We start from the raw sequence: 13,583 nt of genomic DNA, 5'->3' as shown, positions 1-13,583 counted from the left end.
TCCTAGTTACTACAGTTTTCTAAATTAATTATTTGTATCGGGTACGGCCTCGATCAAATTTGGCGCCGTTGCCGGGGATTATCGTCCTTGCCAAAGGTTCAATAGAGTTAGTATTAGTAGTATTAGTATTATTAGTATTATTATTAGTAGTATTAACAAGTTCGATCTCTGACGCAGGTACTGAGAAGGTAAGGATAGTGATTTTTGAAGGATAATTAGGCTGTAACTTCAAACGGCCGCATCTTTTGCTGCAGAACTCGAAATTCAACATATTATATATGTTTTTGGGGCCTTCCGCCAAAAGTGAGATCGATTCTTAAAAACGCAAAAAGAGGCCTTCCGCCAAAAGTTTTTTTAGGGTTTTGAAAAAAAAAATATTTACTTTCATTCTTATTCTATTTGGGATACTTAGTGTTGCATGACTAGGGCAAATCCTGGGTTTTTGCATCCATTTATTTCTGAAATAGATCGAGAATTTCATAGGTTAATTAGAGCACGTAGAGCTTTTGTTACTGATTCTCATTCAAGTGATTCTGATTCTGACCTTGATTTTGATTCTGATTTTGTTGCAGTTTTTTATAACATGGCTGAAGAAGGACCGCGAGAAAGAACATTAATGGAGCTGGCTGCACCTGATTTCACCTACGAAAGCTTGTGTATCCAGTATCCTGAGGATGTACCATGTGTACTAAAAACTGGACTAATCCATTTATTGCCTAAGTTTGGTGGTGTTGCAGGTGAAGATCCTCATATGCATATCAAGGAGTTTCGTACTGTCATATCCACCATGAAGCCTCCTGAAGTTGACAAAGATCATATCTGTTTGAAGGCTTTTCCTCATTCTCTTCAGGGAACTGCAAAGACTTGGCTGTATAACCTGCCTCCTTCATCCATTGCAAGCTGGGACGACCTGAAAAGAAAGTTTCTTGAGAAGTTCTTCCCTGCCTCTAGGACAACTTCAATCAGAAAAGACATCTCAGGAATCAGGCAGCTACATGGAGAGACTCTACATGAATACTGGGAAAGATTCAAGACACTATGTGTAAGCTGCCCCCAACACCAGATTTCCGAGCAGCTCCTAGTTCAGTATTTCTATGAGGGTTTGCTCAACATGGAAAGACATCTCATTGATGCTGCTTGTGGAGGTGCATTGAATGACATGACTCCTACTGAAGCCAGACAGTTGTTTGAGAAGATGGCTGCTAATTCTCAGCAGTTTCACACAAGGAGTAATGATGCTGTTAAAACTGTTAATGAGATTGGGACAGATCCAAGGATGGACAAGCTTGAGAAGAGGATGGAAACCATTGCCAGCTTGGTTACTCAATTGGCCATGAACCAGAATAAACCTTCACAACAGGCAAAGGTTTGTGGCATTTGCACTAAAGACCATAATACTGATGTTTGTCCTTCTCTGCAGGAACCTACAGATGAGAATCCTGAAGCATATGCTGCCAACATTTTCAATAATCGACCTCAGCAAAATTATGATCTGTCATCTAACAGATATAATCCTGGCTGGAGAAATCATCCAAATCTTAGATGGTCTGATCAGTCACAACCTGCCCAAGCACCGTTTCAGAATAATGCTAGACCATATGTTCCTCCTCCAATGCAACAACAGGCTAACAACCCTGCTGCACCGCAATCTAAAGAATCTTCATTGGAGGATATGTTGAAGCAGATGACAACCCAAAACATGCAGTTCCAACAATACACCAGATCCTCTATTCATAATCTGACCACCCAGATAGGACAGATGGCTACTTCAATAAACCAGCTACAGTCCCAGAATTCTGATAAGCTGCCCTCTCAGACGGTTGTCAATCCAAGAAATGTGAGTGCCATCACCTTACGGTCGGGGAAGCAAATTGATGCAGATCATGGACCCGAGCCAGAGCCTGAACCTGAAAAGGAGACAGAGACCACTACCACAAGAACCTTCCAAGTACAACCACCTTCCATTCCTCTTCCATTCCCTCCGAAAGCTATGCCAAGCAAGAAGAAGGAAGAGGTAGATAAGGGAATCTTGGAGATATTCAAGAAAGTGGAGGTGAACATACCTCTACTTGATGCACTCAAGCAAATTCCAAGATATGCAAAGTTTCTGAAAGAATTATGCACTCAGAAAAGGAAGCTGAAAGGAAATGAAAGAGTTCGCATGGGGAGAAACGTTTCTGCAATCATAGGTAAAGCTAGTAAACCTGCTCCTGTTTCTGATGTTCCTGAAAAATGTGAGGATCCAGGTACGTTTTCTGTTCCTTGTGTCATAGGTGATACTAAATTTGAAAATGTCATGCTAGATCTAGGAGCTTCAATTAATGTGATGCCTATGTCTATTTTTAAATCACTTTCACTTGGACCTTTGAAACCTACGGGTGTTGTCATCCAATTAGCAAATAGGAGCACGGCACACCCTGCTGGATGGGTAGAGGATGTTTTGGTTAGGGTTGGTGAACTTGTTTTCCCTGCTGATTTTTATGTGCTTGAAATGGAAAAAGGATCTTCCCGTAATACAGTTCCTATCATTTTGGGGAGACCGTTTTTAAAGACAGCCCGAACCAAGATAGATGTTTATGCTGGTACACTGACTATGGAATTCAGTGATATCGTGGTTAGGATAAACATTTTTGATGCTATGAAACATCCACCTGAAGATTATTCTGTGTTTCATATTGATTTGCTTGATGAACATGAATCTGATTTCCTACATGATTCTGATTATCCTTCCCTAACTGAGTCATACACTTGTCATACATGTACTGCTACTGAAATGTGTGATTCTTGCATTGATCAATTTTTGGACACTGTTGTTGTTGACTCAGATGTTAAGAAATCTGATTGTACTAACCCAGTTGTTGAAGTGCAGGCTGCAGAAACTGTATCTGCTAGTTTGGTTCCATCTGTTTTGCAGGCACCCGTATTGGAGCTTAAGCCCTTACCAGATAACCTCAAGTATGCTTACTTGGAGGATGATAAGAAGCTCCCTGTCATTGTTTCCTCAACCCTTCATGAAAATCAAGAGGAAAAGTTGCTGCAAGTACTAAAGAAGCACAAGAAAGCTATTGGTTGGACCTTAGCTGACATTCCTGGTATTAGTCCATCCATGTGCATGCATAGAATACTCTTGGAAGAAGGAGCGAAGCCAGTAAGACAACCACAAAGGAGACTCAACCCAGTGATACTTGATGTAGTGAAGAAGGAGATCACCAAGCTTCTGCAAGCTGGAATTATATATCCGATCTCTGACAGCCCTTGGGTGAGCCCAGTTCAAGTGGTCCCTAAGAAGACAGGACTTACCGTAGTGAAGAATGAGAGGAACGAGCTTATCCCTACTCGAGTGCAAAACAGTTGGAGAGTCTGCATTGATTATAGGAGGCTCAATCAAGCAACCAGAAAGGATCACTTTCCTTTACCCTTCATTGATCAAATGCTTGAGCGCTTAGCAGGTAAAAGTCACTACTGTTTTCTTGATGGTTTTTCTGGGTACTTTCAAATTCACATTGCTCCTGAGGACCAAGAAAAGACCACATTCACTTGTCCCTTTGGCACTTTTGCCTATAGGAGGATGCCCTTTGGCCTATGCAATGCCCCTGGTACATTCCAGCGGTGCATGGTAAGTATTTTCAGTGATTTCTTAGAGAGTTGCATCGAGGTCTTTATGAATGATTTCACTGTTTACGGATCTTCATTTGATACATGTTTAGATAATCTGGATAAAGTTTTGCATAGGTGCATCGAAACTAACCTTGTTTTGAATTATGAGAAGTGTCATTTTATGGTAGAGCAAGGCATAGTTCTAGGTCATGTGATTTCTAACAAAGGCATAGAGGTGGATCCTGCCAAGATAGATGTTATTTCACATTTGCCTTACCCCTCTTGCGTGCGAGAGGTGCGTTCTTTTCTTGGCCATGCAGGTTTTTATCGCAGGTTCATTCAGGATTTCAGCAAGAGAGCCCTTCCTCTTTCTAACTTGCTGCAGAAGGAAGTGGCGTTTGATTTTGATGAGAAATGCAGAGAGGCGTTCGATTGCCTCAAGAAAGCCTTGACCACTACTCCTATCATTCAGGCACCGGATTGGACAGCCCCTTTTGAGCTTATGTGTGATGCCTCTAATTACGCATTGGGTGTTGTCCTTGCTCAAAAAGTAGATAAGTTGCCTAGGGTAATATATTATGCATCTAGGACTTTAGATTCTGCACAAGCGAATTACACAACCACTGAAAAAGAACTTCTAGCTATTGTGTTTGCTCTAGATAAATTTCGATCATATTTGCTAGGTTCTAGAATTATTGTGTACACTGACCATGCAGCTCTAAAGTTCCTGTTGAAGAAGGCTGAATCAAAACCTAGGTTGATCCGATGGATGCTCTTACTCCAAGAGTTTGACTTGGAGATTAGAGATAGAAGTGGAGCACAGAATTTGGTGGCCGATCACTTGAGTCGGATAGAGAGGGATGCTGATACTCTTCCCATTAGAGATGACTTTCCGGATGAGCGGCTCTTTAATATTTCAGTTTCATTTCCAGCACCCTGGTTTGCTAATATTGTTAATTATTTAGTTGCTTCTGTTTTCCCTCCATTTGCTTCTCGAGCTCAGATTGCTAAGCTCAAGAGTGATGCTAAATATTATTGTTGGGATGACCCCTATTTGTGGAAGTTTTGTACTGACCAGGTTATTAGGAGGTGCATTCCAGATCATGAGATTGAGTCAGTCCTTCAGTTTTTCCATGCTTCTGCAGTGGGTGGTCACTTTGGACCCCAAAGGACAGCACGCAAGGTGCTTGATTCTGGATTTTACTGGCCCACCATCTTCAAAGATGCGTCAAGGATTTGCAGCACCTGTGAGCCATGTCAGAGAGCAGGCGGTACCATTTCTTGGAGAAAAGATATGCCTCAACAACCCATGTTGTTTTGTGAGGTCTTTGATGTCTGGGGTATCGATTTTATGGGTCCTTTTCCTGTTTCTTTTGGTTTTTATTATATTTTGCTTGCTGTTGATTATGTTTATAAATGGGTGGAAGCTAAGGCCACCCGGACTAATGATTCTCTAGTTGTTGTGGATTTTGTTAGGTCTAACATCTTTTGCAGGTTTGGCATTCCTAGAGCAATCATTAGTGACCAAGGCACCCACTTCTGCAATAGGTCCATGCAAGCTCTTCTCAAGAAATATGGGGTTGTTCATAAAATTTCCACACCATACCATCCTCAAACAAATGGGCAAGCTGAGAATTCCAACAGAGAGATAAAGAGGATTTTGGAGAAGACTGTCTAGCCTAACAGGAAGGATTGGAGCAATAGACTTGAGGATGCTCTTTGGGCCCATCGTACTGCTTACAAAGCACCCATCGGAATGTCTCCTTATCGCGTTGTTTTTGGTAAGGCATGTCATCTCTCTGTTGAGATAGAGCATCGTGCTTATTGGGCTGTGAAGACTTGCAACTTGGCTCTTGATCAAGCTGGTGGCGAAAGAAAGCTTCAATTGAGTGAGTTAGACGAGATCCGCTTGGAAGCCTATGAGAACTCTAAGTTCTACAAAGAGAAGACCAAAATATTCCATGATAGCTTGATTTCCAGAAAAGACTTTTTGGTTGGACAACAAGTGTTGTTGTATAACTCTAGGCTTGGCCTAATGAGTGGTAAGCTTCGTTCTAAGTGGATTGGTCCTTTTGTTGTTACTAATGTGTTTCCTTATGGTACTGTAGAGATCAAAAGTGAATCCACAGATAAGAGCTTCAAAGTTAATGGTCATCGCCTCAAGCATTTCCGCACTAATCCTTCTCTTGTGGATGCTACCATGGACGATGTTTCCTTGGTTGTTTCCACCCTCCGCCCGCCATGAATCAAGGAGTTTTCTTTCTCCTTCTTTACTTTTAGTGCACTTGTTCAATTCCATATTTGTTATGCTTCATTGGGACAATGTGTAGTTTAAGTGTTGGGGGGAGATTACCGTAGGTAGAATATTTAGTTTTTGAATAAATTAGGTTGATCCATGCTTTCTTTGAATTCTTAGGTCTTGTTTAGATTATGAGCATTTTCTTTCTTTGAACTGAGTCATGATATCTTGTGATGTGAATCCATGCGTTCTTTTTGTCAAGTTACTTTTGAAAATTGAGGGGTTGAAACAATTATGATAGACTTAATTCCCCTGTGAGAGTTTTTGAGCCTTAACTGTAGGTGGTCAACTGTATGCCATCTCTAATCTTTTTCTTGTGTGATTGCACTCTTGATTACTTGCACTCTAGAACTTGACTTGACGCTTGTTTCTACTTGATATTCACATGCACATATTGAGGTGATTTTAGGCATTTTCTTCTTTTAATTAATAAGCCACTAGCCATATAAGTCTACCTTGAATGAATTATCCTTTGATAGCCACTTTGAGCCTTTTTATCCTTCTTTTCTTTAGCTCATTACAAGCTTATAAGTGAAAAACCATGATTGACCTCATCTTAGAGAATTTTGGAGCTTTGGAATTGTTTTGGGAGTAAGTACTAAGTGGGTAAGGGTGCATTGTTCTTTAATTCTTCCAATTCTCGGTTATGCTTAGTTGGTTGTTGTAAATAGTATGGTGGTGCTGTTTTTCTTACTAGTTTTGAATTTCAGTTAAAAAAAAAAAACCGAAAAAAAAAGAGAAAAAAAGAGAAGGCCAAGAGAAAAAAAAATGAATGAAAGGATGAAAGATGAAAAGTTGAAGTGTGGAATTGGAGGAAGAATTGCAAATCTTATGCTTTGAAATTGGGTTGATCTTGACTTACTTCTTACTTATTCCCCATTGCTCCTCTATTTCCTAAGGTTTTAGCTACTTATCCCATATTTTATCCTACCTTGTCCTTGGCCCCATTACAACCTATAAAAGTCCTTTTTGATCTTTATGTGCATGTGTTTTTGATTGTTGATGTTAGCGTCTTGTCAAGCCTATGGTAGTGTTTGTTCTCATGAAGTGCCTTGAGCGTAAACACAAACCTTAAACACTTGAGTGTAAACACTTTGAGAGCATAACTTGTGAGGTTCTATCATCTTTGTTCTCACCTCTTGGTTTGATTGGTTACTTTACATGCTTGGATGTTTGGGTGATATTCATGGATTTCTTGTCTCTTTGATTCTTCACTTGATTTTGCCCATTTCTCTACATTTCCTAGGATTCATTGTTAAGTATGTGATCTTTTAGGTTATTGCATGATTCACTTCCAGTTACAAATTGGTTTTCATGTTCTTAATTCTTTATTTTGCCCAGGAGTGCAAAAGGCTAAGTGTGGGGGTATTTGATGAGCAATATTTAACCCATTTTATATAGCCTTAATTTGTCATTATTAATGATTATTCGTAATTAATTGACCTTGCTTGACAGAGATTTCTATTATTTGGTCTAATTACATTTATTCTTATTTTCAGGTTTTATTTGACATCAAGGGTATTTTGGAGATTTGCGGAATGAAGATTTGATTGTGCTGGAGTGAAGATTGTATTTTAGGAAAAATTAGGATTTAATTTCGGAATAAATTAAGTTTGATATCTTTCAGATTCAAACTTATTTAGGTTGTTATTTTAAAACTCTATCTTTAGGATTTGTTAGGATTTGATTTTAATATCTTTTAGGATTTGATTTTGATTAGGATTTGTGATCTCAGCTCCTATTTAAGGGTTTGTGCTGAGAGAAACAATTACCTTTTACCTTCTACATTATTATTTTATGCAATTTCGAATTTCAGTAATTATTAGAGTTCTGCTAGGGTTTATGTTTTTATTCCCTACTTTCTCCAATATAATTGTTGAATTCGCCCGATCCATGGAAGGCTAATTTCCTTCGAACGAATTCCTTTGCAAAGTATATCGCGCTCTTGAGGTATAGTGCTTAATAGAATTCGCATGATTAGTTTTCTTCATCTCTACTTCCGGCTAGGGTTTGCTTAATTCCTTAGGTTCACGAATTAGAAGATGATGTATGTTCGCTTAGTTCATATTAGGGCGTAAAGGATTCTTAATCGCTTAGTTTAGGAATCTGTGAATTAGTTATCGCTTAGTTAATTAATTCTCACGAACTAGGAAACTAATAACAAGAATTGATCTTTAGATACCCGTGATTGAGCTGCGATATACTGAACGAAGGGATTCGTCCGTCTTTGCTTATCATATTAATCTATTTTTTACTTTCTGCTAATATTTTGAACTGAATCACAAAACCCCCCCCCCCCAGTGTGTGTGCGTTTAGGGTTCTTAATATTGAATCTGTGTCGAACGATAATCCTTGGGAAACGACCTAGGAGTCACTTCCTAGTTACTACAGTTTTCTAAATTAATTATCTGTATCGGGTACGACCTCGATCAATGTGACAAGACAATTGTGTGTAGAGAGGATTGATAATTGTTCCAGTCACGTGTGTGAGAGGAAATGTCTGATGATGTCAGCTGTGTTTAAACTTATTCAGGACATTGATTTGTGCAGATGTTGAGTGCATACATTCCTTTTTCATTTCTGAACAGTGCATTGGCAGACAGTGCCTCTCTAAAGTTAGACGATACTTCATTCAAACAATCTTTTGTTGCATGATCCCTTGGAGAGTGACTTTTGAGCTTGGATGTTGTTTGACTTTGTGATGTAATGGAGAATTCCAATTAAAATTTTGTGTGGGTGTTTACTGTGACATGTTAACATCCTTTTCCAATTTGTAGGACCACATGCAGTTCAATTTGTATCATTTCTAGAATTTTTTAAGCTTACAAAGTCTTTAGTCAAAACGAAAGTTGGGTAAGTAGGAGAACGTATGACATCAGATTTGATAGAAGGTTTTGACATACTACATTCTAAGTCATATATTGACTTTGAAAGAAATGGTCCTTGAAGATTCATGACCTAGCTTCTTCTATCAATATCATGTACCATCTTCTGATGACATTTAGAAATGTCACAGCAAGATTTGAAGTGTCTTCCAAGTTTGTCTTAAGTAGACTTACTTGTCTTTTAGTTCTCAAGGTAACTTATCAAGGAAAAAGTAACACCACACTTTTTAATCTATTAAAGGAGACAGAGAATTTGTTTTCACATAATTGATTTATGCTATTTAAATTTTGTCTTTGATCCTTTAATGCACCTTACCTATTTACCTACAACATCTCAGTTAGGATCTCTGGGGACATAGACCTTTTTCTTATCATGAGTTGTGAGCATCCATTGTCCAGGGACTATCTTTGGTGTCTTCTTTGTCCTGTCAAGTACATCTGCTATAGGTACACTCAGAGTTTTTTGGGTCCTGATGGGTCAATGGTTCTCTTAGAATGTGTCTTATTTTCATAAGAAGCCTTCTTATCTTATTCAATAAGCTTATCATCAACTATAAATAGTTTGGGTTCAAAAGATGTTGATTCATACGATGCAAAACTAATGTTAGACGAAGATGTTTCAGACGATGAATCACTTTCAAAACCTAAACCATTTTTTTCATAGAGTTCATTGTTGTTTCCACATAATTTAACAAGATTATCATGACCAAGAGTAAATGATGATAAATCATCAATTAAACCTTTTACTCTTTTCTGTAAAACAACAACTTGTTTCGAAGTGTCCTGGTTTCTTAAAAACTCATTTTCTTTTACTAAGAGCTCATTTTCATGTTGACATGTTTCATGCTCTTATTGAAGTTTAAGAAATTGTTTATTCAAATTTTTAAACTTAGCAGCTAAAGCATATGAATGAGCAAGTAATTCATCATAGTCATCCTCAGAGATATCAGATCTTACCTCATCCTGCTCTTCGTCTGATTCGTCTGCTGACGCCATAAGAGCAAGAAAAGATTCTTCATTGTCGTCTTCTCCTTCGTCGTCTGAGGATCCTTCAGAATCGTCTCATCCTACCATGAGAGCTTTCTTCTGTTTCTGGGTAGGGTTTTTGAATGACCTTTTGTTCCACCTGGGACACTCTGGCTTGATGTGCCCTGGCTTTCTGCACTCTTAGCAGACGATAGGTTCCTTTTCGGAGGATGATGAGGTCTTCTTGGATTCGTACTCCTTTTTGTGATCACTTTTGAAAACTTATTTTCCTTTTCCTTTTTGTCATTTAAGCCACATTCTCTATCCATGTGGGCCGCAATTATATTCATTAAATCTCAAGCAGGGAAATAATTTCATCGAAATAACCTAGACAACACCATGCACGATATCCTATTGTGTGATGATCAAGTAGTTTATCCCAAGGAGTTATTATAATTTAAAAAAAGTTTTGGTTGATTAAAGTGCATTGTATAAATAACTATTCTCTTTGAAATAAATAGACATGTGAACAAATTTTGTGCAAAGGATAAAATGTTATTTTCAACATTGAAATTTCATAATAAATACTACTGACCTCTAGCCAAACATCTATGTCCAACATAAAAAATTGTGCTCAAGATATAATTTTCTTTTGTTATTTCAACTCTCTCATTTGAAGGTCTAGTTTCCTAAAAGAAAACAATAGACAACTAATGACTTTGTGACTTAAGTTCCCTTATTGACGTGGTTGTTGCTAAGCCACATCAATTCTAACTAAAAAGACTCATAACATTCGTGGGAGCATAGTAAGGTATGCCTCATAAAATATTAAAAGTGAGAGCTCAATTTTCCCATATTATTTATTTTCAACCAATGTTATAAGAATTGGACCGGACTGACTTATCTGATCGAAAAAAAAAAAAAACATTGATTGGTTCGTTCCGAATGAGAACTGGAACATTGACCAGCTCGACTCTCCCTTGAACCATGCTACACAAATGGCTTAAATACTCTGGAGGTCCATAAAATTGTGTGTCGTACGAAAATAAGTCCTTGAAATTTTTTTTTCCGATTCTGAATCCCTGGAATTTTTTTTTTAATCAGAATAAGTCCATACTCGTGTTTCCAGCCTATGTGGCACAATTTTTGCTGAGTCATTTATTCCACATGGCTTTTCTATTTTTGTAAATACACATGGATTAAAAAAAATAAAATTAAACATTTAAATTTAAATTTAAAATTAAAATCTTTTTAGGGATTTAGGGTTAATTAGATTTAGGGATTTATGGTTAATTAGATTTAGGGTTAATTAGGTTAATAAGATTTTAATTTTAAATTTAAACATATAAAATTAAAATTAAAATCTTTTTAGGGTTAATTAGGTTAATAAGATTTTAATTTTAAATCTAATTATTTAAATTTTTAAAATTAAAATCTTTTTAGGCATTTAGGGTTAATTAGGTTAATAAGATTTTAATTTTAAATTTTAATTTAAATTTAAATGTGTAATTTTATTTTTTTAATCCATGTGTATTTAAAAAAAATAGAAAGGCCACGTGGAATAAATGACTCAGTAAAAATTGAGCCACATAGGTTTGAAACACGAGTAGGGACTTATTCTGATTAAAAAAAATCCAGGGATTCGGAATCGGAAAAAAAAAATTTAGGGACTTATTTTCGTACGGCAGACAATTTTAGAGACCTCTAGAGTATTTAAACCCTACACAAATATTAGTTTAAAACCTGTGGAATCGGTCTAGAATCGTTGAAACTGGTCAAAATTGGTGGTTCATCGATTTGAATCGGTTCAGTCAATATGATGTCATTTTTTTTCGTTTCAAGAGTTTTATTATCTACATGAAGATCCACACTATCAATGTACACCCAAGTTTTAAAAAATTGAAGGAAATATCCATTCAATATTTTGTTCGGACTTCGCAAATAGAAAGTAGAAACAAGGTTGAGAAAAAAAAAGTTTTTGAGGACAATGAGGCACCAACAATGGTTGAGGGAGTGAAACGTGGTGAAAGTTGTCATTCTCAAGCGTCATGATAATGTTGATGTGGTCTCGGTGCCTATCATGAAGGTGTTGCATGAAACCACCATCAAGAGGAAAAAGTGCAAGTATGTATATGAAACCTTAACTCTTTTTTTGGCTAAAGATTTTTAAATTAAACACCCAAATGACATTTACATCATGTGGGACAAAATTCTTAATAAGTGATTCTACAATGCACAAAGATAAGAAAATGAAGAGCAAGCATGCTCACCCTGGTTCAACAGTTAAAACATGAAGTAACAATAACATTAAAGGCTGTACAAAAACCCACAAATCAACAAATAATCCAGCCCAGAGTGGTGAAAGGTTTTATCAATTTCTTTAAATGACACTCCAAATGGAAAACCTGTCCGTCTCTGTCGAAGTTGTAACCAATGCTGAAAATAAGGAAGCCTAAAAACATGGCTTCAACAACACCTAAATAGGGACAATCTAGAAATTTGAGAACAAGGGAGATGAAGCAGACATCTATAGAACGCGGAGACAACAACAAAGGGAAGATAGTCGTTGTCAGAGGCACCACAACAACTTGAATTGAGACATGTAGAGGAAAGTGGTGGTGAATGTCGATATGAGCAGTAGTTCCGTGTAGTAGCTGGTGACTGAGGCCACCAATGGTAGTGGAGGATGCGAGGTGGTTGTTGTTGACGGTCGCATGTGGTGGTGGCCATAAATTTGGTGCTGGCAGTGACATGGATGGTGGCCCAAATATGCTTATGATATGCGAGACGGTGGCGGTGGCCCAGATTGACCGACGACTTGGTGGCGGCGGAGGCATATTTGGAGATGAGGGAAGCACGACAAGTGAGTGATAATGGTCTCAGATCTGCTGCTAAGGGTGGGTGGGGGGTGGTAAATAAATTGTGAAGGGCGGATGGTGGTCATGGTAAAGCAAGGGAAAAGAAAAGAACCCACTTATTTGGGTAGAAAGCCACCTAATGTGAGAGAAAACACCTAACATAAGTAGGAAAAAACCTTCCTAATGAAGGAAAAAGATCCCCAATGGGGGATAAGGAGAACAACTTTATGAAACCCTAGCGAAGGAGATGGAAACGACGCTTGACCATCGATCTATGAAACATCATAAAATCGATGCTTTGTTTGGGCTTACAATTTTCAAGACTCTTTTTTTTGTCTATAATGTTCAAGTCTTCCATATCCTTAGCATCGTTGGTTTGGAAGAAGTTTTGGGGCACCGAGGCTTTGCCAAGGTGGAAAGAAGTGTGTTGGGGTGTTGTATCGCAGTTCCTTCCAGTCTGCAGGAGTCTTCAACGGTGCGGGATGGACTTGGATCCAAGTGGCCTGTTGTGTGAAGTTGAGATGGAAACCATTTAATCAAGTGTTAATGAAATGCCAAGTAGTTCAAACATTCTGATTTACATCTCCATTATCCTTGCATGTTGGCTCTTTTGATGTATTTGCAGATCTGGTTGTGCACTTCACTAATAGCTGGGAACCAGCAACCTTGGTGTGCTTCCAGTCTCTAGCGTATGTCCTATGGGAAGCACACAACGCTGTTGTTTTTTGAGAAGCTCCTTTCCCCCTTCATGCAACTCTCCAGCGAGGCATGTTTCTTCTGCCCAACCCGACGACACCAGCGGTGGGACGAGCTCCTCCGATGTCGCAACGCCTAGCTTCCGATGTGATAAAGCTCAATGTCGACGCGTTTCTTAGAAGGATGGCAACACCGCGGGAGTATGCATGGTCGTGCGCGACAATAACAGACAATTTATGGCAGCAACGTCTAAGTTCCCAACTCATGGGATGTCGCTAACGG

At 38.3% G+C, this 13,583-nt stretch overlaps 2 protein-coding genes across 2 annotated transcripts; both read left to right on the top strand.

Annotated features, from left to right (window-relative positions):
* Positions 1–418: 418 nt before the first annotated feature.
* LOC130744109 (uncharacterized) lies at positions 419–5,275 on the top strand. The gene is made up of 3 exons (XM_057596301.1): positions 419–1,545; positions 1,645–3,193; positions 3,287–5,275. Exons 1-3 carry the CDS (start codon positions 419–421, stop codon positions 5,273–5,275), a joined length of 4,665 nt encoding a protein of 1,554 aa, XP_057452284.1.
* A 78-nt stretch (positions 5,276–5,353) lies between these two features.
* LOC130744108 (uncharacterized) lies at positions 5,354–5,842 on the top strand. Its single transcript, XM_057596300.1, has one exon. The coding sequence runs from the start codon at positions 5,354–5,356 to the stop codon at positions 5,840–5,842; it is 489 nt and encodes a 162-aa protein (XP_057452283.1).
* The last annotated feature ends 7,741 nt before the right edge of the window (positions 5,843–13,583 follow it).

This window comes from Lotus japonicus, chromosome 3, assembly GCF_012489685.1.
Source record: "Lotus japonicus ecotype B-129 chromosome 3, LjGifu_v1.2".
NCBI lineage: Eukaryota > Viridiplantae > Streptophyta > Magnoliopsida > Fabales > Fabaceae > Lotus > Lotus japonicus.
This window is presented reverse-complemented; position numbering and strand designations above follow the sequence as displayed.

Coding starts and splice junctions, on each gene's coding strand:
- LOC130744109 (XM_057596301.1), top strand. CDS start 419: ATGACTAGGGCAAATCCTGGGTTTTTGCATCCATTTATTTCTGAAATA. Junction 1,546..1,644: donor AATCATCCAAATCTTAGATG/GTCTGATCAGTC, acceptor CCCTGCTGCACC/GCAATCTAAAGAATCTTCAT. Junction 3,194..3,286: donor ACCCAGTGATACTTGATGTA/GTGAAGAAGGAG, acceptor GTGGTCCCTAAG/AAGACAGGACTTACCGTAGT.
- LOC130744108 (XM_057596300.1), top strand. CDS start 5,354: ATGTCTCCTTATCGCGTTGTTTTTGGTAAGGCATGTCATCTCTCTGTT.